Here is a 27,371-nt window from a genome sequence, read left to right on the forward strand (position 1 = left end):
CACATGGGAGGTGATTCAAGTGGATAAAGAAACCAGCACTGCAGTCTGACCCAGCAATAACCTGTACAGCTGCTGCCTTTGCTGTTTCAAGTAGCTTTGGACATTGGAGTTTGTCCTAAGAAAAATAAACGTCAAAATTCACAGCTGACCTTGGAGAAACCTGTGTGGGGGTGCAAACAGAAGGAGAGCAATTAAGTGGTCAGTTTTAAAGTGTAATTCACTTTTTTTTGTAAATCTACAATAGTGAGTAGAATGGGTTCTTTTTTGATTTCTGTGCTTTTATTGAGATCTGTCTATTGATTAAACTTTAAAAAGGTAAAAACATCATACTGAGTGAGCGTGGAGCAGTGTTTTTAAGAGAATTAAGACTGTGCTATTTTCTGGGTCTGAAGATTCTTTAGTAGAGTGATGTGCTCTTCCTGTTGGTAGTGGAAGATTAGGGAGAATTTCCATGTTACTGATAATTTGGTCTGCAAGAAACATGTTTGCTTGTGAATCCTATCAGATTGCGTGGATCAGCTGGTGGGAATTGGAGACAATGAGGAATTTACAGGAGCTACAGGGTGTGATGGATGGCAGTTATGAGAGAAAAAAAATGCAGATACAATCAGGTAAATAGGCGACCTCCAGGAAAGATAGAAGAGAGGCAGGCAGTGCAGGTGTCCCTGGTGACTATCCCCATCTTAAACAAGTATGCTGTTTTGGAAAATGTAGGGGGTGATGGACTCTCCGGGGAATGTAGCACTGACCACCAGGTTTCTGTTATCAAGACTAGCTCCAATTCAGTTCCAAACGATTGATTGTGATAAGGGATTCTCTAGTCAGAGGCACAGACATTTCTGTGATCAACAGCGAGACATCAGAATGGTGTGTTGCCTCCCGGGGCCAGGATCAAGGATATCTCAGAGAAGTTGCAGAATATTCCCAAAGGGTAGAAAGACCAAACAGGAGGCAATTGTACACATTGGAACTAACAACATGGAAGAGAAAAGATTTTGAGGCGAGAATATAAGTTAGGCAGGAATTTAAAAAGGTCATCAAGGGTATTGATATCTGAATGTGCCACGAGCTAGTGAGGGTAGGAATAGGAGGATAGAGTAGATGAAGGTGTGGCTGAGGAGCTGATGCCGGGAAGAAGGATTCATATTTTTGGATCATCGGAATCTCTTCTGGGGTAGAAGTTACCTGTATAAGAAGGACAGATTACACCTGAATTGGAAGGGCACTAATAAACTGGCAGAGAGATTTGCTAGAGCTATTTGGGAGGATTTAAACTAGTCTGGGGGGGAAAGGAGCTAGTCAAACAATCAGGGCAGGTAGGAACAAAGCAGAGAACAAATAGGACTGATGGGATTAAACTTTATTTATTTCAATGCAAGAAGCTTGACGGAAAAAGCAGATGAAGTCGAGGCATGGTCAGCAACATGGGACTAGGATGTCATAGCAATTACAGAGGCATGGCTTGTCGGGACAGGACTGGCAGCTTAATGTTCCAGGGTATAGATGCGATAGATCCTATTCTGTGCTGTACATCTCTATGGCTCTAAGGAAGAGCAGGGTTCTCATCAGACATCTGTGGAATTCCACTATAAAGAAGAAAAGGAAAAGGGAAAAAAGGAAAGGGAAAAAGCAAAATGAAGAATGAGTCTCTGAACTAAATATTGCTAAAGGCTTTGCACACTACAGGCTCCTGCACATTAAAACCACCTTTGGGATCAACCTATAGACTATAGAGTAATTTTAAACTAACCAACCCATACTGGAAACTCCAGGGGATTGCGTAGAATTCTGTGCCTCACCTACTATCTGGGTTGTGTTTAATATCAGGAGTAAACCCAAACTCACTGGTTTCATACAAAGGGTAGGTTAAATTTGTCTCCATCCGGTTTATTTTCCTGCATTAATGTTCATCAGCCAAACGGGTCTTTCACATAATTAATCTTGCTTTTAACTTCAATCGAGTCATAAGAAGAAATCAGGACAACTATAATATAATGCTCTTTCAACAAAGCATTTATTTTTGTTACATTGCTCACCACAAACTCCAGTTCACTTTGACAGCTAGTAAATACCATACTATTACAGAGTGTAAAATTAGTGAAACTTTACAGTGGATTATACATAGGTCACAAGAAAATCATAATTATTGATTCACTTAATGCATAAGCTGTTAACTCTGTGTTAAGACTTTAAAATAACTTTCCAGTAAATTTGAACTGAACCCCCAAATGGAAAATTTTGACATGACAAATACTCCATGGAGTCTTAACATGCATATACTGGAATAAGTAATATGGAGCTTGAAGTTGAAAACCTTAGATTAACACTGACTAGTTATATTTTACTTCAAAAAGATGGAAATGTGTCTTTGAAGATCCAATAAAAATTCTGAATAGACAATTGAGATACAGCCATCTTTAAAATGTCCTCCAGTGCAAACAGATTAACTATTTTAACCAATCACTGTCTTCCATTTTTGCCTTCTTCTATGGAAAAATCAACATTTAGGTGTTCCCACTAGCATATCTTATTTAATTCTGCTCAAATAAGTGAAGTACAGAGAGTGTCTCAATCTATTAACAGAAAAATATTGTCTACAAATAAAAGCGCCATAATAGCTTTAGAAATGCTTGAGATAAACCATTCCAATCCTTTGCCATAGTGCCATGAGTAGAACAATAGACAGATTACCTTACTCTTTTGTTTATTTATTCACTTGTATTTGCACAAATCTTGGACTGAGGTGCAGACTCCACGTAAAATTCAAGACCTGCACTTCCTTAGTTTTTATCTTTTTAAAAATTTGTGAAGAAACTATGTTAATAGCCTTTCAGACACTGCTAATGCAACTGAAGTGGGTTTCTGCATTTCAACCACAGCTAACCAGCTGGTGTTACTGCCTCACCTCAAAAATTAGCAGCTGCATGATTGAGCACCATGTCTGCTGCAAAAGATTTGCAGAATTTGCGTTGTTTCTTCACAAACTTGAGTTGGGAAGCAAAAGAAAGCTGAATATTCTAAACTACATTCTTATGTGTGATACCAGAGGATGGTGCTGTGAACCAAGTTCATCGAGTGCTGCTTCATAATGTGAACCTTCTAAGCTCCAAAACTCTCAGGCCCTTCCATCAATCTCAGAAGGCTCCTCCTGCAACTGGATTTTCCTCTCCCCATTTCCTATCCTATCAATCTTTCTATCTTCCAAAAGGTTTCTTTTCTACCCATTGCCCAGTTGGCATTACTAAAATAAATAAAATCAGAGTTTATTCACATCAAAACATTTGAGCGCTTCTCAAAATTCTCAGAGGCTAGGCTCCATCTTGAACTTTCCGCTTTTCTATTTCAGTTCTACTTCACTTTTGTTTTATTTTATTAAATTCTATTGCAAATATTAGCTTCGCTCAGAACTAGTCATCCTGCTTCTCCTTCAGTAGTTTGCTAGTTCAATCTTCATTTCAGGACCTGAGCACAATCAAACACAGTAATGAAGGAATGCTGCACTGACAGAGTTGCTGCTTTTAAGGGGAAATATTAAACCAAGATTCATGAGTTCTCTCCAGTGCACACAACCTTCTATGCTAGGTGTTGAAGATAATTAAGAATTCTTCAAGTGTCCTGGTGAACATGCATCCCTCAACGAAGATCACTGAAAAATACATTTGGTCTCCTTATTTTAAAAAAATATAGCAACGAAGCAGTATCAAGAAGGTCCACTTGACTCATTCCTGGGATGAAGGGCTTAATTTATGAAGAAAGAACTTGGACACAGTTTAAGATTAATCGTCTCCCTTTTAAGATAGAGGCATTTTCAGTACTGTTAGCATGTGGAATTGTATTCCTAAGAAAGCAATGGAGATTGTATCATTGTATTTATTCAAGGCAGAGGTAGATCCAGTTTAATAAGATCAAGAGTTAAGAAAAAAAGAAAGCACAACACAGCACAGGAGCAGAGCCTTTGGTCCTCCAAGTCCACTCCAAGAATTATGGGCGCACAGAAAGGAAAGGAGTTGAAATCACAGCAAGATCAACCATGGTTGAGCAGGCTCAAAGGGCTGAATGGCCTATTCTTTTTATGATGGCCTAGAATTCTTATTTGATGAAATGACATGGCAGCCCATACAGCACACAGCCAGATCGCCTGATGGGTAAACCAGAGCTATGTTTAGTTAATGTGTGAGGTGATGTGTGAGAAAACAGAGTTCAAAAGATAACAGCAGAACTATGTTCAAATCATTCTACTCCCATCTTTTCATAAAGAAAAGACCTTTTATTCCATTACGCTTTTGCACCAATTTTTTGAAATGGCTTTTGAGTAGTCCAAATTACCTACCCTTTTAACATAGTTCTACAAACATTCCCCCCCCCCTCCCTTGCCTTTACATGCAATTTATTTTTTAAAGTTACAACTAAATCTACTTCCATTTAACAGATAAATTACAGTTTGAAGTCCAATCGAAAAGACAGCATTGCTAATAACGTAAACTCTTTCTCACTCACTACTGTATAAAAAGGAGCAACATCTTAATTGTTTATTGAGACATTATATATTTGTACATTACAGAATGGAAGTATTTGGTCATCTTTTCCATGGGTACAATTGACCCTTGCTGCACAAATGTGAATCTTACAGTGCAATGTACAAAAAAGATTTCACACCTTAAAGATACCATAGCAGTCCAATCTATAATACTGTTCAGCAAGATATATTGACCAAAATAAAAAAGGCAAAATCTGTTTTTCTTGCATGTTATAACAGTTTTCCAAGCCAAATTAGGCAAAAGAGATTGTACCTTTGTAAATATATTACCCAATCTCTGACACTTCCAAGAGCTTTACAAATAATTAGGGAGCACATTGCATTTTCAGTTCTGTAATCTAGGCTCAAAATTAGTACAGATGAATGAAACAGCCCATAGTTCTCAAGTCATTATTAATGTAATTAGGCAAAATTACTATTATTGTAATCAATGATTTTTTTTTGCTGCTGAGTACACATGTATGAGCCCTATAATGTTTCCTTAACGTGGCCATTCGTGTGTGCCAGCTTGAAGGAACTGACTGCTGCTTAGTTTCCATAGGATGTTCCAGGTTGTTGCGCAGCCATGGATTGGATGGAAAATTGATTGTCAATGTTACAGTCTCACACGAATCATTACCGACAATAACAAACTCACTTCAGCTGTTGCAAGAAATGGAAAGATCTCACTGACACAGTAAAACGGGGAATGAATAAACTTGCAATGTATCTGGCCTAGGTACTGGACTAAAACTATTTCATTTTCCAGCAGGACAATTTTTTGCTTTGATAGAAAGTTTTGTTTAAACAGAAACACAACAATATTTTAATAAATTACATCTTCCAAGATGTCTGCTTAAGTATTTCATTAATGTATACATATAACCTTGGAGACAGTATCAATATAATTACACAATACCTATTAATTAGCAAGTTTCCTATTTTTCTACAAACAGGAATTTATTCCCCCGGTCCATCTGTTCTGACCCCTTGCAGCATAACGCCAACCATCCCCAGTTCAATATCACTGACTTGGCAGACAGTCCAATCTCACCAACCTACAAGCACAGACTCTGCCTGAGACCTTTTCAGGGCCAACTAGCAAAAAGCCTAACTCCACAAACACTATACACAATTACAGAAGCCTAAAATGTTAAGTTTGTAAAAGTCGTCATTCCTTTCAGAGGAATTTTAGCAGTAAGAAAGCTGACCCGCGGTTACAGTTAACAGTAAAAGGATTTATGACAACTATTTGTTCACGACCTGCAGCTATTCCCATTTGAACTTCAATATCGAGAAGTCTCATGGATGCGTATCCGTCTGGGGTAGCAGTATGTTTCAGAGAAAAACAGATGGCAGCTTAGCTTACCAACCATGCTGCATACATGCTTCTGTTTAATCTTTAGTATTGCAGAAGCATTGTTACCTGTCAGAGCTGCAACATGCTTTTTATTGTAACATTTCTGACAATTTATTTACAAGCAAAGAGAAACTTACAGCAATATTGCAAAATTCAATTTGCATAAAGCTATATACAGTGTACAGTTGTGCACCCAACCGATTACGCAAATTGACATGCAATTAATTTTTCCCCTTTTTTTCTTGCTCTGACGTTTGTGGACACAGATTAAATGTTACAAAGGAGGTACAAACACAAATTGCAGTTTACACTGAAGTTAGGAAATCGCGAAGAGTCCCTTTATTGTTCTGCTGTTTCTGCTCACAATTCAAAAGCATCTTTAGACGAGAGCAGTGCAGCTTCTTCCCTTTAACTGATTTCAATGAGGCCGATGAAGTAGAAACCGATGTTCTAAAAGGATAAAAGTTATATTGTTAAAGCACGCATAAATAGGAATTATTTTATCTGATGAAGTGACAGACCTGATTAAATACTTTTATTTGAAATCGACATTTAGTTGAAAAATGTCATTTCTAATAACCAAATAAAAATAAGTGGTGTAAAGCCAAAAACATACCTTGCAGTTCTTGAGCTTGCAAGATTGTACCTTCAAGTGTGGTGACATTTAGCAGCCACCTTGTCAGAGGCTAACCTACAGAATGAGGAGCTGAAATAAGCCAGTCATGCCTTCACGTCTGCTCCTCCATTCAGCAAGGTCATGGATAATCTTCTATGTCAACTACACCTTCCTACATTCAACCCATATTCCTCGTTTCCTTTAGTATCAATAAAACTCAGCAATGTCCCGACTGAGTATACTCAACATTGGATCATGAGCAGCTTCTGGGGTAGAGAATTCCAAAGGTTCACAATCCTTCCAATGTTGAGTGTTTATTTAGCCTTTGACCATTAAAACAAATATTGTTCAGCATACACCGTCAATGTCTCTACCTCGCAGTTAGGAGGCCTGGGGGTCATGCCCCACCTGTTCCAGAGAGGTTTAATAACATATTTGAACAGGGTTATTAACAAAATACAGATAGTTCCCAAGTGTGTGTTCTGGAATCCATTTGCAAGTCAAATTTGTATGCAAATCAGAACGTGATACATATATTAGCATTCATAAATTGGATATTTGCAAATCAGGGACACCATGTCTGGTGTAATGGCTTTTTCGTAAATACTAAGAATCATGGGTGGCATGGTAGCTCAGTGGATAGCACTACTTCCAGGTTCGATTCCACCCTCTGGCAACTGTGTATGGAGTTTGCAAGCTCTCCCCATGCCTGCATGAGTTTCCTCCCATAGTCTAAACCCATGCCTGTATGGGTTTCCTCCCATGCTAAAACTACCCATAGTATCCACCGATGTGCAGGGTGATGGATTAGCCAGAGTTACAGGGATAGGTTAGGGGATGGGTCTAGGTGGAACACTCTTCGGAAGGTTGGTGCAGACTCAATGGGCCGAATGGCTTGCTTCTACACTGTAGGGATTCTACGATTCCATTTCTGCTATTTCCTTATTCCCAATTATAATTTCTCCTAATGCTCCCCCAAGAGACCAATGTTTACTTTTACTAATACTTTCCATTTTACATTTCTATTAAGTCCAACCCCAGCTTCAATGTCTGCAGGGCAGCTACTGCGATCACGAGTGGGCTCCTGCCTTTTTCTAAATAAAAGGAGGCAGAACATAGGATGGGGATGATGGCACTCTTAACTCCAGCACCCTGACAGAGCTACCATAGTTGGCAGAGTTGCCACAGTAACAGAAACAGACCCTTTGGTCCAAATATGCCATGCCAACCTCAATCCCAAACTAAACTAGTCTCACCTGCCTGCACTTGGCCCATAGTCCTCCAAATATTTCTTATTCCTGTACTTATCTAAATGTCTTTTAAATGTTATAATTGCATCCACATCTGCCAATTTCTTTGGAAGTCATTCCACACACGAGCCACTGCACAAGAAAAAATAAATTCCCCTTGTATCTTTAAATCTTTCTTTTCTCACCTTCAAAAATTTGCACTCGAGTCTTGAAATCCCACACCTGGTGAAAAGACACTGGCCATATGCCTTATCCATGCCCCTCACGATTTTGTAAAACTCTATAAGGTCACCCTTCAACCTCCTATGCTCCAGTGAAAAAAGTCTCGGACTATCCAGTCTCTCCTTATAACTCAAACACTCTATTCCTGGCAACATCTTGGTAAATCTCTGCTGAACCCGCTCTAGTTTAATAATTTCCTTCCTATAACAGGGTGACCAGAACTGGATACAGTACTCCAGAAGAGGCCTCACCAACATCCTGTGCAACCTCAACATGACATCCCAACTCCTATACTCAAAAGGTCTGAGCAATGAAGGCAAACGTGCTAAATGCCTTAACCACAGTTTACCTGGAATACAAATTTCAAAGAATCATGCACCTGAACCCCTACATGTCTCTGTTCTATAACACTATACAAGGCCCTTCTTTTAACTGCCCTTATTTGTTTTACAATAACACAATCCCTCACATTTATCTAAATTAGACTCCATTTGCCACTCCTGAGCCCATTGACACAATTGATCAAGATCTCGTTGTAATCTTAGATAGCCCTCTTCACTATCCACTATACTACAATTATGATGTTATCCACAAACTTACAGACCATGGTTCTGAAAATCAAACAATTTTTCTGTTGGTAGATTAGATTAGATTAGTGTGGAAACAGGCCCTTCGGCCCAACAAGTCCACACCGACCCGCCGAAGCACAACCCACCCATACCCCTACATTTACCCCTTACCTAACACTATGGGCAATTTAGCATGGCCAATTCACCTTAGCTGCACATCTTTGGACTGTGGGAGGAAACCGGAGTACCCGGAGGAAACCCACGCAGACACGGGGAGAACGTGCAAACTCCACACAGTCAGTCGCCTGAGGCGGGAACTGAACCCGGGTCTCTGGCGCTGTGAGGCAGCAGTGCTAACCACTGTGCCACCGTGCCGCCCACAAAGTAATTCATCTTGTTTCATGCATTTGAATCTACTGCTCTTGACCTTTCTATTTTAGTGTCACTCTTAATGACTAAGTGATGTGCGATATTACCCTTAATCATTAAGCCCCATTGCGATTATCAAGCTTTCTGGCTTGATATCTGCTTATAATCACAGCATAGAAGAGACTCTTCAGCCCATCTTTCTTGCCATTGATTCTTACTCAAACTGCTACTCTGCTCTATGGCCTCAACATTTGTTCTTTTCAAATTTAACTTTTCCTGAATCCTTCAATTCCTTCATTTGGTTGAAGGCCTTTCTAATACTCTAGTCCCAGCCAGATTTATGTGCAGTTCAACCCATAGAACCTTCCCCAGTATTGGCATCAGCTCTCCAGAAATCAAACATTGCACATGACTAGAATAAATTCCACCCTTTATAGCTTCTTAGAAAACAGTCAACATTCAGTACAGCTAATTATTTTTGGTCCACTAGATGTCCCCTTAAACTCAACTGCACAACAACAACAACAACAACAACAACGAGTTCCTCATTGTTTAGAAACAAATCTACAAATCGGTCATAGGTCCAAGTAGATGACATCACACTGCCATTTTGAGTGATGAGGGAGTCAGAGTTATGGGGGATAAGAAAGAAAGTGGAGTTATGATTAGATTAGATTAGATTCCCGACAGTGTGGAAACAGGCCCTTTGGCTCAACAAGTCCACACCGACCCTCCGAAGAGCAACTCGCCCAGATCCATTCCCCTACATTAACCCTTGACTAATCCATCTAACATTACAGGCAATTTAGCATGTCCAATTCACTTAACCTGCACATCTTTGGACTGTGGAAGGAAACCGGAGCACCCGGAGGAAACCACACAGACACGGGGAGAACATGCAAACTCCACAGGACATTTGCCAGAGGTGGGAATTGAACCGGGGTCCCTGACACTGAGAGGCTGCAGTGCTAACTACTGAGCCACCATGCCGCCACAATAAAATCAGACATGGTCATAACGAACAGTGGAGCAAACTGCTTTACTCTTGCTCCTATTTGTGACCTTATGTTATGCTATTTAATGTGCCACCTAACTAGCTGTTATCAGATTTTGATATCTTCAGTTCAGTTATAAATACAGTAAAAAGCTTAGAGCCCAGTACAGATCTTTTGGGAATTTATATAAATTATCTGGATGTGAATATAGGAGGTATGGTTAATAAGTTTGCAGATGACATTAAAATTGGTGGTGTAGTGGACAGTGAAGAAAATTACCCCCGAGTACAATGGGACCTTGATCAGATGGGCCAATGGGCCAAAGAATGGCAGATGGGGTTTAATTTAGATAAATGTGAGGTGCTGCATTTTGGTAAGGCAAACCAGGCAGGACTTATACATTTAGTGAGACTTGGCGGAGTATTGTCGAACAGAGACATGGGCTGCAGGTGCATAATTCCTTGAAAATGGAGTCTCAGGTAGACAGGATGGTGAAGGCAGTGTTTGGCACCCTTGCTTTCATTGATTAATGCATTGAGTGCAAGAGTTGGGATGTCACGTTGCAGTTGTATAGTACATTGGTGAGGCCACTTTTGGAATTCTGCATTCAACTCTGTTCTGGATGCTACAGAAGGATGTTGTTAAACTTGAAAGGATTCCATTAAGGTATACATTATATTGTCAGCAAACAAAAAATGCTGGAGATCACCGTGGGTCAGGCATCATCCATGGAGACAAAGCAAGCTAGCGTCGAGTCTAGATGACTCTTCATCAACTCGAAACATTAGCCTGCCTTCTCTTTGTATATGCTGCCTGACCTACTGTGATCTCTAGCATTTCTTGTTTCAGTTCAGATTCCAGCATCTGCAGTAATTTGCTCTTACAGGATGTTGTCAGGGTTTGAGCTATAGGGAGAGGCTGAATAGATCAGGGCTTTTCTCCCCAGGATTGATGGAGGCTGAGGAGTGACCTTATAGGTGTTCCTAAAATCATTAGGGTGAATAGCCAAGGTCTTTTTCTCCAGAGTAGGGAAATCCAAAACTAGAGGGAATATGTTTAAGGTTAGAAGGGCAAGATTTAAAAGGGACCTCAAGGGCTATGTTTTCACACAGAAGGTGGTACAGATATGGAATGAGCTGCCAGAGGAAGTGTTGGAGGCTGGTTTAACAACAACATTTAATGGGTATATGAATAGGAAGGGTTTAGAAGCATATGGGCCAAATGCTGGCAAATGGGATTAGATTAATTTAGGATATCTGGTCAGCATGGATGAGTTGGACTGAAGGATCTATTTCCATGCTGTGCAACTCTGACTCTTTCACTAGTCACAGCCTGCCGATTTGAGTAGATAATCATCATCCTTATTCCATTTCCAATCTCCTAAACAATGACTAGACTCAAGTGAAGAGATTTTTGAGGTTCTGTGTACGCTCATTTTGTAGAAGTCTATTTTGTGAAACAGTAACACTTTCTCACATAAATCCCATCCATTAAAACCCCCTTACTTCAAAGTTAGCTATTCAAAAGAAAAGCTTTTTATTAGTCTCAGCTCACCCTTTCCAATGCTCTGCTGTCTCTGACCAGGTTGTGTGTAAGCTGCCAGTCACCCTGACCTTAATATTCCCCCAATTGATATCAGACTAAAGGACATTTTCAACAAAGGAGTCCCTTGGATTGGAGAATTCTGAAAGATCATTATGATATCTACAACTTATTTATTACCCTTGAGCAAAAACAATTGAAATCTGAAGTTTTTTTTCTATCTTTAGTCTCATTATTTTCTCCACTGTCTTTAAAACTTTAAATCTCTTCATACTTCTCCTAATGTTTTTTATTTGAATGTTTATCCTGCAGCCTTTACGAAAACTAACACAAGACAAATTGGTCATCTCCTGGCTTTTAATTACAGAATGACACATCATAGGAGTCTGTGCCAATAATGGACAGGAAAAGGCATTTGCTGCTAAATGCCAGGCAGACTCAAGATTTATTGCCATTGGCTTCACATTATTTTGATTGGTACTCAAAATCAGTCACCAAGGTATCAAGCCCCAGAGATATGGGTATTGCACATGAGACAGCAGACTGTACGCCAACATGCTTGCTTCTGCATCTCATCAAATCCTCTGATTTTAAAAGGCCTAGCACAAGCTGTATACCCTGCTTCCTATGGGCACTACTTTGGGCCTCCACCAATGAGGAATGAGGAAAATGCAGTGATAAAAATTGTGCCATTACTGTTAAGATTCTTGATTACCTCAGCCCTACAGGGCCAACCCCCTTCTCCGTGGTTTGACTTATTGCCCCATTCTAGGGTGTCCAGTAAGGAGCCCATCCTCACAGCTATCATGTCCTATCAAGACCCCAAGTATCATTTTTGGTTTAATAGGATTCTCTCATTTCTCTCCCAAGAGAGCACAAAGGTTCATTTAACTTGATCTGTTCTTACTGGACATCTCTCCCATCCAAACAATCAATAAAATGAACCTTTCATGCACCCAGAAGGAAAGTATATCCTCGAGACCGAAAACTAGTCATGATCTTAATGGATAACAGACTAGACACAAAGGGCAGTATGGCCATTCTATTTAGGTTCTTACACTTGCCTCATCATTAATTTATCTAAATTCAGGCACCTGCTCCAGGCACTGGTGCACCACAGGGAAATTTTCAAAAGTAACCATGCTGCACAAAAGGAATGGAGATCTGACGGCACATGGTCTGTCCATTTACATTGTCTAAGCAAAAGTAACCCAGGCACTAAAGTAGGAAACCATGCAGCACACGAGGTTTTTACATGATAATTTTTCTCAGCATATGAAACAGCTTTTCCTTCAAGCTGCAATGAGTACTATCATGAAAACAAATCAATATTTTGAAATTAATGCATGGATCGCATATTCCATTGGAAAAAGTGTTCATAGAGATTCCTGTGGGAAATCTCATGATAACATGCTCACAGGTAAATTATATCTATTTCCCTGTAACACTAACAGGTCGAGCTCAAATTGGATTGAGTGTTAATCTGTTGACTGACTCTATTTCCTTCAACATCATAAATCGTTCTTTAGGAAACACAGCTTTGTTTCATTAGTAACATCTCCCACCTGCTCAGTTTGTTCAATATTAAGAACCCTATCGTTTACACTTTGATTCTGGTCTTAAATGCCTCCAAATCCTAGGTGATTTGAAAACAAAAAATTCTGATGTTATATCAGGGGTTCGGGATGCATAGCATGGGTACTGTTGCTTCTAAGATGACCAGTATCTCCAAGGGTTGTACAAGCCAAGTGATAACATTCAGGACAATACTTGCAACCCAGCTGTTTCCTTTGGTCTGTCTTGAACTCAAATCATTGCTTGATCTACACCATGAACTGTGCAGCCCACTCCACATTTCAGACGACTTCTTTTCTATGCTAACCTTCTATAGTCAACTCTGGTCATATAACAAATTTCTTGCTTCTGGTTTTGCTCTCCCACTCAGAATTTACATCAACTCACCCATATTATTTACTGTGCATTAATATCTGGCCCTTTGCTTGCTTCAACACCATGGTCCTTCTCTGGACTCTAATCCCTAACCTCAACTAACTCAGTAATTATTTATGCCACCTTTTCTACAGTAGATCAATTTCTTATTATCCTTGAATTAATTTCTCAATTAAATAAACTTCCAGTGGTAAATATCTATTCCTTTAAATCCTCCAGCTTTTATTCATCTCTGGATTCTATTATCCCTTATTACTATTCATAATATCTGTCCTCTAATTGCAGGTTACTAAATACCTAGATATCTGCATATTTCCAATCACAACTGACAGTTTAACATTCAAGGTTCCTATTCAAATATTTAAGATGAAATTAAAATTGACAATTAATTAATTGGGCAATGCAAAACATACAATTGATCACATTTTGACACTATACACTGAATAATTCAACTACTTGTGCTAAACTGACTGAAAACATTAAAACAGAGGCTGCTGGAAGTACTCAGCAGCTTAGGTAATATCTGTAAAAAAAAAGAGAAAATTAAAATTTCCGGTCAATGATCTTTGTTCAAAATTGAGCAAATTTCGAGATGCATTAGATTTGAAAGGGAGGTTTTAAAGGACACAGAGTTCTGAGGAAAGGTAGAAGACAGGAAAAACTGAACGACAAAACAGCAGGTCTTACAGAACCCAAGGGAATGGCAATTGAGTAAGAAATTGTTGAACTGAGAGTCCAGAAGACTTTAAAATGCCTAATCAAAAGATGAGAGGTTGTTTCCTGAATTAAGCATCACTGCAATTGTGCAGCTTGACATCAGGCCTTTTGACTAGCTCTTTGCACATTTTGTTTTTTGTTTAATTTGTCCCATCACCATTTCCTCTAACCCTAGAAGACTAACTTTTGTTATTGAATCTTTCATCTTCCACGCTATCACATACTGCTGTCTCTTTTTGGCCCTATAAGTTTGAAATAACCATTCTTCCAGACTCAAAATGCCGGAGCTTCGTAGAGTTTCCTAACAGTTCTCCATGTACAGTGGATGACAAATTGCTGCACGGTGCTTGACTGCAGTGACACCATGGTTGTTCGTTCACATAGTAATTTGTTCCTAGTGCTTTCGGAATAAATAAGAGACCTTCCTTTGTCTTTGTCCCTTCTACCCTTGCTCAAACCTTTTTTCTTCATCTTTAACTTTTTCAAGCTCAGTTGAATGATCAAGCTGAAACATTAACTTTTATCTCTCCAGATATGCTGTCTGACCTGCTATTTCCAATGTTTTGTTTCTATTTAATATTTCACACATCTGCAACATTGTTATTAAAATATTGATTTATAGATTTATTCATTGCATCTGCTCTATGTATTTTCCTTGTGAAATCAACAGAAAAAACTACGCAATGTAGCAGGCAGCATGTAAATTTATTCACCAACACTTCATGACCCACTTGCCAAAAATGTCTTCCCTCCACCTACAAATTTATCAGAGCTTCACACAACTTCATTTTTCAGTTCAGAATTCAATTATGAAAACATTTTTATATATACATATATGCACCTAAATCAAATGTTCCTCTCAAAGAAGAACATTAATAAAATTTATTTGACAGACATTTAAGGAACCTTACTCAATATATAACACCACACAAAGTTAACAGTTAAAATAATTAGCATTTTCATGTATCTTACAAAAAAATTGGGTCACTATACTTGGGAAATGCATTATTTTTGTTCAGCACTGCAGTTGTATGCAGAGTTGAACAGTTATTTGAAATAATTGAAATATTTGAACTTTGGATTAGAGAAATTTAATTGAACTTAACCACAAAGGTGGCAGTGTACAGTATTTATTATAATTGCAGTGCATGAGCACTGGGACTGTTGCACTTACACTCTTTTCAGTGATAAGAGTATACATCATTGCAGGGAAAAGGAGACATTTGACAAAATGTTATTTCTCTTTTTTTCACAAATGCTGAAGACCTGCTGAGTATGCACAGCACCTTTTCTTTCCCCCAAGTTTCAATTCATTCAAAATCCTGCCAAAGCTATCTTATGTCCCTTTTTACCCTCTGATTTCCCTCAAGTATACTCCCACTGCCTTTATACTCTAAGGATTCACTCGATCTATCCTGTCTATACCTTACATATGCTTCCTTCTTTTTCTTAATCAAACACTCAACTTATTTAGTCATCCAGCATTCCCTATACCTACCAGCCTTTCCTTTCACCCTGACAGGAATATACTTTCTCAGGATTCTTGTTATCTCATTTCAGAAGGCTTCCCATTTTCCAGCCGTCCCTTTACCTGCGAATATCTGTCCCCAATCAGCCTTTGAAAGCTCTTGCCTATTGTTGTCAAAATTGACCTTTCTCCAATTTAGAACTTCAACTTTTAGATTGGTCTATCCTTTTCCATCACTATTTTAAATCTAATAGAATTATGGTCACTGGCCCCAAAGTGCTCCCTCACTGACACCTCAGTCACCTTATTTCCCAAGAGTAGGTCAAGTTTTGCACCTTCCCTAGTAGGTACATCCACATACTGAATCACAAAATTGTCTTGTACACACTTAACAAATTCCTCTCCATCTAAACTCTTAACACTATGGCAACCCCAGACTATGTTTGGAAAGTTAAAATCCTCTACCATAACCACCCTATTATTCTTACAGATAGCTGAGATCTCCTTACAAGTTTGTTTCTCAATTTCCCTCTGACTTTTAGGTCTATAATACAGTCCCAATAAGGTGATCATCTCTTATTTCTCAGTTCCACCCAAATAACTTCCCTGGATGTATTTCCAGGAATGTCCTCCCTCAGCACAGCTGTAACACTGTCCCTTATCAAAAACGCCACTCCCCCTCCTCTCTTGCCTCCCTTTCTATCCTTCCTGTAGCATTTGTGTACTGGAACATTAAGCTGCCAGTCCTCCCCATCCCTGAGCCGTGTCCCTGTAATTGCTATGATATCCCAGTCCCATGTTCTTAACCATGCTCTGAGTTCAATGCCCCTTGCATTGAGGTAAATGCAGTTTAATTTGTTAGTCCTACCTTGTCCCTGCCTGCCCTGACTGTTTGACTCTCTTCTGTTCTCAATTGTATCAGTCTCAGATTGATCTCTTTCCTCACTATCTCCCTGGGTCCACAAAGAACTGGGCACTGTAATATATGTAGCTTCCAGTTTGCAAACAAGCGCCATACTCTGAGCCTGACTGACAATCTTAAAATAATTGTCAACATAATTCTTACTATGCTCAAGATTATTTAAGAAATGTTGTCCAAGCATGGAATCGCATCTAATGTTGGAGATTGAGTTTTGTAAGCCCTGGCTGGTAGGTTACAGAGAGTATCTTGCTTGTTCTGCACCAGTGAGAACTTATGCTATGATCCACCAGTTTATAGGACATACACCACATTACTCATTTGTGAGATCAGCATAATATACTTTTGGCTTGACAATCTGATCCTGTTAGTTGCGAATATTACTCGTGTTGCTATTACATCGCAGCATGATTGAGCTAATTCCACCTACTCAAAACTTTTGTGATACTTTACCCCTCATTGGCAATCTGAAAGAGACTGGGTCAATGAGATGGTCTTGGGCTCATTCATAAGTTTGCAGTGATGTGCAGGAAATAAAAATGCCCTCATCACAATAGCAATTATCCTGTAGAATGATGTGCCCTGTTTCAGCATTAAGGATGCACAGGAAGGAAATGGCTGAGCCCTATTTATGAGGTTGCTGATAAAGTTCACCTTGTAGTGTGAGGAACTGCAGAAATCTCAACTTGTATACTGCCAGTGAAGATTGTGTGTAAACAGTAGTAGAGAAACCCTTGGCCAATTTCTCCACTAGGACATAAAGGAAAGGGACTTGTTTGACTGCTTCTTTTCAAAAAGATGAATTTGAGTGCAGAATGGAGCCCTTTAAGACAGGCAAAGAAATTCTTACATGCAAATACAGATTAAAATCGAGCAAGCTTATTTATTCACAAAATGAAAACTGCAAAATTTAGGAGGTTAAATGTAATTCCAATGAAGACATGTTTCTCATGGAACCCAAAGATGTTTGGGAGAGTTGGGTCTGGTTTAGCATATGAATATCATGTGGCTGTGACTCTCAGTATGTAGATTTTGTATCCCAAAGACTGGCAGACTGTATCCAATGGCATACTCCTTCAGATCCTGTTGTGCAACAAAGAAGATCCTGATGGTACTCAACCAGCCTGAGCTTGCGAAATTCAAAAGTGTGTCCAACATTAGATGTGATTCTGAAACTGGGTAACATTTACTAAATAATTCAGAGTGTGCCAAGAATTACACTAACCAATTTAGGATTGGTAATTTTAATTAGCATTGGACTGTTTTAACTCCATAAAATAGTTAAGACATTCTCTGGTTTATTTGTCAGGGCAATGCCTTTAAATGTAAATAAAACAAAAAAACTGCAGATGTTGGATATCTGAAGTGAACATAAACAGAAATTGCTGGAGAAACTCAGCAGGATCGGCAGCACCCAAACAGAGAAAATGGAGTTGACGTTTTGAATCCAACGACCCTTCTTCAGAATTTAAACAAAGCTTTGCAAGTAATCAGTCAGTCATCAATTAACTGGCATATTCTCCACAGGAACAACTTTACCAGAGTCTGCTTGCCAACCAAAACAGATTACATGCAGAATAAAAAGGTTGGTTTTCCTTTACATTGGTATTTCTTGTACATCATCCTGATGAGTACAAGACAAAAAAAAATTAGACAATTTGTCTTTCTTCAGCAATCTCAAGGTCTATGCTACCAAACAACTATTTATAAAGCATGCATTCTCACTCATTTTAAAGGAGAAAAGTGAATTTGGACTTGCAGACCAGACTATAATTTACCAAAAAGCTATTATAATGTTGTCTTCGTCAATTTCAGCTCCCCAAACACAAGTTTTAAAATTTAATTAGATTAGATTACTTACAATGTGGAAACAGGCCCTTCGGCCCAACAAGTCCACACCGACCCGCCAAAGCGTAACCCACCCATTCCTGTACATTTACCCCTTTACCTAACACTACGGGCAATTTAGCATGGCCAATTCACCTGACGTGCACATCTTTGGACTGTGGGAGGAAACCGGAGCACCCGGAGGAAACCCACGCAGACACGGGGAGAATGCGCAAACTCCACACAGTCAGTCGCCTGAGTTGGGAATTGAACCCGGGTCTCTGGCCCTGTGAGGCAGCAGTGCTAACCACTGTGCCAACGTGCCACCCACAAAATGTGTCTACTCATTCCACAGAATCAAAGTGTTATGGCACAGGAGGATACTTTTCAGCTCCTCATGTGTGTACCAGCTCTCCACCAGCATCATGACTTAGTGTCATGCACTTGCCTTTTCCCCACTGGTTTGCACATTATTTGAACATTTTCAGCACAAATCATCCAATGCCTTCTTTAATGCCTCAATTGAACCAGCCTCCACCACACCTCCAGGTAGTATATTCCCGATCTGAACTACTTATGCGAAAGTTTTTTCTCATATCACATTTGCTTTTTTGTCAAATCGCTAAATCTGTGCCCTTTAATTCTTGATTATTTTCCAAGCAGGAATAGTTCCTCTCATCAACTCTATTCAGCCTCTTCACAACTTTGAAAGCCTCTATCAGAGCTCGTCTTTGCCACCTTCTCTCCAAGGACACCAGTCCAAACTTCTCTAATCTAGTCTCTTAAATTTTGTATCCTTGAGAACAAAAGCTTATCAACTTCTAATCTTGCACCATGATATGTTGCCGACACCTCAAGTTTGGCACACTTCTCATTATTTGCTATGAATTCAACCTAACTGCGTTTTCCTCCAGTACAATTCAGTTAAGATCATATCCAGATCCAACTTTGGTAATTCAAATTAATACCTCATTCTGCTCCCCATCTTAAATTCATGCTGATAGTCTGCTTCACTCCTTCCATTATTATGCAACTTCCTCATTACCATCCTGCTCCTGCCTTCTTTCACTGCCATTTATTTTACCCATTCATTGCGACACCTTTGTTTTATTAAATTATCTATAATTACATAATCCACTGCTGCCTTATTTCTACCACTTTTGCAAAATACTCTTGCTTGTTCACCTGTCCTGCTGCTAGCACCAAGAGCAGGGATGCTCTTTGAATACATATGAGAATCTGAAGTCCTACTCTTATACTAGCCAGTGTATACAAAGATGTGGTTTTGCAAAAGCAGCCTTATGAAGAAAGTGAGGCACTAGGTCTGGTAAATCAACGGGACTAAAATAGAACTGGACCAGGTGGCAGAGACAAGGGAGTTCAATCTACCATGACATACGTCAGCAAATACTACCATGCTGATTAGACCTCCAAAGTGTCAACTGTCAGTGTGATAACAACAGAAGGATTGGACTTGTCTCCTTCTGGCTGTCAATATGACCAAAGTCTAATTAACAACATCCTATTTATTTGCTGTTATTGGCATCATTGTTATGAAAATCCTCAAATCAGAATTCTAAGATCCATCAATATTAGCAAATTTGGAAAACACAATTGTTTGGATTCTCTAGCACAGAAACAATGGGCCAAAATAGTCTATAGCAACAAAGAGCTTCTTGGCATCATGTTCATCTAATTTTTATACAAATTTATTGAAATATGCCAATATTAATCTATCATCATGCAGCCGACAAAGACGTAACCTTGGACATCCTGGATGCCTGTTCAGTAATACTAAAAGCAACAAAAAAAAGTGGTTGGACTTGTCCATAATGATAAAGTTATAAAAATGAGTTACGGCTTTGAGAAAAATTAACTGATGTTATTCCAGAAAATTAGTTAACTTAGTGACAAGGTTATGACAACAGGTAGTTATGACTGAGATACAAATACATACAAAATAAAGAGAAAAAAATACATAATTACCGTGGAGTTGTAGCTGGGCACTTGCTTTTAGAACTTGACTTATTTGTAAGCGGGGAATAACGGGTTTCTTGCTGCACGGACTGAGGCATTTTTGCTTCAAGTGTCTTCATATCTGTTTTCGTTTTACTTAAGCTTCTAGGGATGCGAGGCCTTGCAGGAAGACACATCCTATTTGCTCCATAGAATTTGGAAGTTTCTTTACAGGTATAGCACGTAACCAGCTGCAGGGATTTTAAAAAGATATAGCTAGTAAATATAGCTATGCTCAGAATCTCATATTAAACTGACCAATGACAGGTGCTTTCTAAACAATCACCAATCTTTGGCAGCAACTTTCAAACTTGTGACCTCTAACATCTATAAGAGCAAGGGCAGTAGACAGATGGAAACACAAGCACCTGCAAGTTCCTCTCCAAGCCACATACCGTCCTGATTGAGCTATAATCACCGTCCCTTCAAAGTCATCAAGTCAAAATCCTGGAATTTCTTTTGTAACAGCATCCACATCAAAAGGACAGTAGCAGCTGAACAAAGTAGTTCACCACTTTCGCTACATAAATAAATAGTTGAACCAGATGAAGATATCATTCTGAGCAGTACCAAGACAGAAAGAGAGGATTTCCAGTCTCGTCCAAAATACAGTATCTCTGACAACAGATAGACTTCCAATTTCTGTTAATTAAAAAATAGCCAAGAATGGTTTGTACTTATATCATTAAAATTAACATGAGCAATGACTCCTGAATGGTTGAACAAGTTTAACCTGACCAGTGAGGTCGTAACCCTCAGTCAAGATAAGTGGTAGAAATGCCATAATTAGACTGATCATATTCTGGGCTAGGGGAGGGGAAATTGGTCACTGTTGACTACCCCAAACCCAATACAGGAATTTAGAAATTCAGGTGTGTCCACTCTAGTGGTCAATTGTAATGCTCTTTGCATTGAATACCCTGCTGAAATAGAGCCAAGTGTGGAGCACAAATAACCTGTGGTACACAGGGTGTCCTGATTTGCAAACTAAATATCAACAAGATGGTATCAAATAACGATTGCAAACATTTATAAAAGACTAGGAACACAAGGTTTCTTTTGTGAATATATTTTTTGAATTAAATAGGGGATGATAATGGAATAAATTCGAGCTTATAACTGCTCCTTTGTTAATACCCCTTGTGCAGCTGCAATCCCTGCCTGCAAGGATTTGATGCAACACTAAATATAGCATTCAGTGGAGTAGGTTTTATGCAGTGAGCAAGGAACAAAGATGAGAAACAAAATATTACGAAACTGATAGATTTGGACATTCAACAGATAATAGCAATTCAACAGTTTAAGTTCAAATGTCAAATTGAAATCACTTATTTATTTTCAAAAATACAGGAAAAAATCTTTATTGAGATTTCAGGCATGAATGTAGGATTTGTTTCACAAATCATTGAAGTAGAATCCATTTTTTAAAAAGCATGCTTGCAAAGGAAGATTATGATGGAAGTACGGAAATTCAGCAATCTACTGGGATTATATTGGTATTTCATAAGGGAATTAGGAACATTTGCTGAGTTGAATGATCCATTTCTGGTTATAATATTCAATGACTATTTTGTGACATAACATTAATCATTGTTCCTTTCCAAATGCAGAGTGAAATCAGAGACATTTTGATGCTGGGAATACAATTACTTATACATGACATGCAGCATGCATACTAAACAGATCCAAAGTACAGATGACATACTAAGCAATATATTACTATAAAGCAAGGATCAGTCACCTAAACACATTACTCAGTGAGAGTGAATCAAATTACAGTCTATGTAGGTTACCGGTCTAATAATGCAGCATTTATTAAATGGTCTTGGAAACTATCATTGTGGTCAATCCAGATATTATGCCGAAATAAAAATCAGGTTCACTGAAACACAAGCTCATTAGCACTGCACAGAGATGACTGTACGAAAACCCAATAAATATTCCTCTAGGCAGAATTATATTATTTCTGGCAAAGAACCTATTGAACACAACATGTTACCGACAGCCTGTCAAAGTGTTCAATGCACTTCTTGTTATCTAAACCCAATGGGTTTCTCTGGAGTGCTCTGGATGAACAGACGTGCACTGCATGCTCACATCTGAAGGTCAGTTCAATTTTATTTAGTAGCACAGAATAGTAAATTTCAATTTTTAACCATTTGAACCAGATCCTACTCGAATCTTCTCATGCATAATTAAAGGGATCAGTTTAAAATGTTTCTACTTGGCGATTTGGTAATTATAGTGCTAGCTCACATAAATACAATAATCTATCCACAGATAACTGTAAATAAGCACATACACTAATTTTTACAAAGATTGAATACTAATTTTAAGATGATTCAATACTTACTGACACAAATGCAGCCATAACAAAAGAAACTTGACATTTACGATTTGCAAACTGTACAGTCGTGTTCTAAACACTGGTCCTGATGAGGACAGAAACGCACTAGCTTCTAGTCAGACTGGAGTACTGAATTGGGTGGGACTAGTTGTCGCCACTATTGGCTCTTCACAGAATTTTGAACCAACCCCCTGTCACAAGGGAGGGTCATCAATTCATTCATGGTGTTCGATAGACTAATTAGCAAAGAGGAATAAAAAGAACATAAGCTTTGAGCAGATTTACAAAGTGACAAATTTACATAACCCTAATAAAGAGAGTAATTCAAATGAAGGCAGAGTTTGTAATAAAAAGAATTGTTTTAAAGAACCAAATTTGATAATATAAATCATAAAACTAAAGCATAAATTGGAAAACAAATTGCCCAAATATTTAACACTGATATTTTCAAAACAAAAGTCCCAGTTTCTAATTTTTAAAGATTGAAATAATCTTAAAAAGATAGGAATTATTATTGCTGAATGTATGTTACAGGGACTAGCTAAGACTCTTATGATATAAAGGTCTTTTGGGGCAGCATGGTGGCTCAGTGGTCAACATTGTTGTCTCACAGCACCAGCCACCCAGACTCGATTCCACCCTCAAGTGATTGTGTGTGGTATTTGCACGTTCTACTCAGGCATCGGCATGTTTTCTCCAGGTGCTCTAGTTCCATCCCACAATCCAAAGATGTGCAGGATTAGGTGGAGTGGCCATACTAAATTGCCCATAGTGTCCAGGAATGTGTAGGTCAGGTGGATTAGTCATGGGATATGCAGAGTTACAGGAAAGGATACAGGATTTGGGCCTTTCCTGTGCGATGCTCTTTAGGAGGGTCAATGTGGACTCAATAAGCCGAAAATCACCAAAGGAATTCTATGATTCAGGTTGGCAGGTAACCTAGCACTTATATTACAAAGTGCATTTAATGTAAATAAGATGTCACGCAATGCTTCATAAAAATAATATAAAACAAAATTTGACTACAAAATATTGGGGGAGATGGCCAAATGAGCCACAATGTCTTTGCACCTAACCAATGTACAGCAAGCAGAATGGTTGGAGAGAAGTCAATAGACTTTGATTATTTTATGTTGTGACTTTGATTCTGGCAGGTAAAGTTCTCATTTGGCTGTAATATTGACTATAAACTTTAAAAATGATTTATCAAGCAGAATATAAGTGAACAGTTACTTGACATGCTGTAAATTTACAGTTATGAGCTGAATTCTGCTGGCTCAGATGTCAGAATGTTTCATTTGCTGCATGCACCTAATCTGCAAAGTAATCTGACATAATCAAGATCTCTGAATACTAATCCTCATATGGTAATTTTCTTTTAACCATTTATTCCCTCTTCACTTTGATATCCGCAGATGGATTTCTCAATTTAAACAAGATAGGCTGAAAAAAGTCCTTTAGTCATTTTAACACTGAAAAATCAAAAGGGCTGTAGCAACTGAAGCAAAACCTTCAAGATATTTAGGACTTTAGGCAGGAGGTTAAAGAGTAGGCCCAAAAGGTTTGTAATATCTGGATCACTCCTGGTGCTACGTGCTAGTAAGAGTAGGGATTGGAGGTTAGAGCTGATTAATGCGTGGCAGAGAAGCTGGTGCAGGGGAGAAGGATTCATATTTTTGGATCGTTGGAATCTCTTCTACCGTAGAACTGACCTGCAAAAGAAGGATGGATTGTACCTGAATGGGAAGAGGACGAATATACTTGGGAGGATTTAAAGCGGTGGTGATGTGTGTGTGGTGCGTGCGCGCGTGTGTGTGCGCGTGTGTGTGAAATGTTTACGATGACGCTGGTTTGGGACCCACAAAGATAGGTCGGAAAAGTTACCACTCTGAGGTTGGTGTAGTTGAGGGAAAAAAAACAGCAAGTCAAACAGCTAAAGTAGGTAGGAGCAAGCCAGAGAATGAGATAGGACTGATAAATTAAAGTGCATTTATTTTAAAATAAGAGGCCTAATAGGTAAGGCAGATGAACTCAGGGCATGGTTGGTTACACAGAACTGGGATATCATAACCATTACAGAATTGTGGCTCAGGGATAAACAGGTCTAGCAGCTTAATGTTCCAGGGTCTCAATGCCATGGGAAGAATAAAAAGGGGGGTAAGACAGGAGGAGGGAGAGGTGTTTTTGGTTAGGGATTATATTAAGAATGTACTTAGAGAGGATATTTCTGAGAGTACATTTAGACAAGCTATTTGGGTAGAATTGAGACATAAGAAAGGGATGATATGGAAATATAGAAAAAGGGCCACTATAGAGCGATAGGCTTGCTGGGACATTACATTTAGTTAACTTAGAATTGAAGCTTACTACAGCGACTAATATCAAAAAAGCTATCAGCAGTTGTAACTACATACTGCAATATCTTGCAGCAACAAACATCACCTGTGTTCCTAGCTTAAAGTGTAACTACAATGAGGTTTGATACGGATGCCAGACACTGAATTCAGCAAGAGAGACCAGGAAAGGTTAGTCCCTCCTGTAGGGATTCTATGGTTTAAATGGCATGCGGATGAGTGTATGAATGGGAAGCACTGAAGGATATGGCCAAATGCTGGCGATGGGACTAGATTAATTTAGGATATCTGGTCAGCATGGACAGGTAAAACCAAAGGTTCTATTTCCATGCTGTACAGTTCTATGAGTCTATAAGTGAAGAAGATGGATTAATGCAGAACAATGGACCCTGTCTATATGGACTTCAGTAAAGCGTTTGATGAGATTATGTATGGTAGACTGGCTAACAAGGTTAGATCACATAGAATACAGGGATAGCTCTCCATTTGAATACAAAATTTACTCAAAGGTAGAAGACAGAGTGTGACGGTAGAGGGTTGCTTTTCAGACTGGAGGACTGTGAGCAGCAGTGTTGTGCAAAGATCGGTGCTGGGTCCACCACCTTTTGTCATTTAGATAAATAATTTGGATGACAGTATAGGAGGTATGGTTAGTAAAGTGTGCAGATGACACCAAAATTGCTGGTGTAGTGGTCAGCAAATAAGGTTACCACAGAATTCAACAGGACCTTGATCAGATGGGGCAATGGATTGAGTTGTGGCAGATGGAGTTTAATTTAGACAAATGGGAGGTGCTGCATTTTGGTAGGCGGAGGTGGGTACTGCAGAAGCTGGAGATTAGAGTCAAGATAAGAGTGGTGCTTGAAAAGCACAGCAGGTCAGGCAGCATCCAAGGAGCAAGAAAATCGACATTTCAGGCAAAAGCTCTTTATCAGGAAAGGTATTTTGGTAGGGCAAATCAGGTCAGGATCTACACACTTAATGGTAAGGTCCTGGGGAGAATTGCTGAATAAAAGCGACCTCAGAGAAGGTACATAATTCCTTGAAAGCCGAGCCGCAGGTCGACAGACTGGTGAAGGTAGCGTTTAGTATGTTTGCCTTTGTTGGTCAGTGAATTGAGTATAGGAGTTGGCAGTCACATTGCGGCTATACAGAATATTGGTTCGGTCACTTTTAGAATACTGCATCCAACTCTGGTCTCCTTGCTGTAGCATAGATGTCATAAAACTTGTAAGGGTTCAGAAAAGATTTACAAGGATGTTGCCAGGGTTGAAGGGTTTGAGCTACAGGGAGAGACTGAACAGGCTGGGGCCATTTTCTTTTGGGAGGAGACAGGTGGTCAGACGCCGAGATTTAGAAGGTTGTTTGAGGCATGGATAGGATGAATAGCCAAGGTCTTTTCCCCAGGGTAGGGGAGTCCAAAACTAGAGAACCAGGTTTAAGGTGATAGGGGAAAGATTTAAAAGGGACTCAGGAGGCAATTTTTTCCACACAGAGGGTGGTTCATGTATGGAATGAGCTGTCAGAGGAAGTGATGGAGGCAGGTACAATTGTGACATTACAAGAGGCATCTAGATGGATATATGAATAGGAAGGATTTAGAGGGAGATGGGCCAAATGCTGGTAAATGGAACTTGGTCAATTTAGAATATCTGGTTGGCATGGACAGGTTGCACCGAAGGGTCTGCTTCTGTGCTATACAAGTACGTCCCTATGACTCAATGGGCAGATTAAATAGTTAAGTTCCTGAACCCACAGAACATTTCTGTAGAAATGCTGGGTCAGTTTATGCCGGTGATTCAAGTATTCTGACCAAAACAGCCCATGACTTGAAAGAAGCCATCATTCAACCAAACAAATTATTTCAGTCCAGTAAAATGCAAATTTAATCCAAGGATGTTTTCATATATGCAGTCTTCAAAATGCAAAAGAACAGAAATCTTTGATCACAACTTGTGAAATTTATGCTATATAATTTTTGAACATGTACAAATATATTGCATCAGTACTCTAGAACGTCTCTCCCCACTGCAGGAGTTGGAGCTGCTGCTTTTAGAGATTTTCAAAATACTTGTGCTTATATCCCATTGACAAATATGATATATAGTTATATACAGATTGAAGATTTTTTTTGTGTGGAACTTCATTTTAGTGAGGTTGTAATTGATTAGAGTGTGTAGGTAAGCGTGGTGCTGTCTGTTTTAGGTAAAGATGCATCTAGAATTCAAAATGAGGAGTTCTGATGAAATATATCATGTACTGAAAGGATGTGCAAGGAAGACTCAGTTGAGATGGGTAATTTGGTGAATTTTTAATGTGTAACGATTAATTTTA

At 39.0% G+C, this 27,371-nt stretch overlaps 1 protein-coding gene across 2 annotated transcripts in view; it reads right to left on the reverse strand.

Moving 5' to 3' along the window:
* Window positions 1-1,995: 1,995 nt before the first annotated feature.
* Window positions 1,996-27,371, reverse strand: part of rmp24 (ribonuclease MRP subunit p24) — a 63,167-nt gene continuing 37,791 nt past the window's right edge. For both annotated transcript variants that reach the window (XM_043719056.2, XM_043719055.2), the window contains exons 5-6: window positions 20,307-20,527; window positions 1,996-6,326 (exon numbers count right to left, since the gene is read on the reverse strand). In XM_043719056.2, the coding sequence (XP_043574991.2) occupies window positions 6,182-6,326; window positions 20,307-20,527 (366 nt within the window). In that variant the 3' untranslated portion in view covers window positions 1,996-6,181. The remainder of the gene's footprint in view (window positions 6,327-20,306; window positions 20,528-27,371) is intronic.

The sequence above is a fragment of the Chiloscyllium plagiosum genome, unplaced genomic scaffold, assembly GCF_037043375.1.
Source record: "Chiloscyllium plagiosum isolate Xiang-an unplaced genomic scaffold, Cpla_swu_hap1 HiC_scaffold_34, whole genome shotgun sequence".
Lineage (NCBI taxonomy): Eukaryota > Metazoa > Chordata > Chondrichthyes > Orectolobiformes > Hemiscylliidae > Chiloscyllium > Chiloscyllium plagiosum.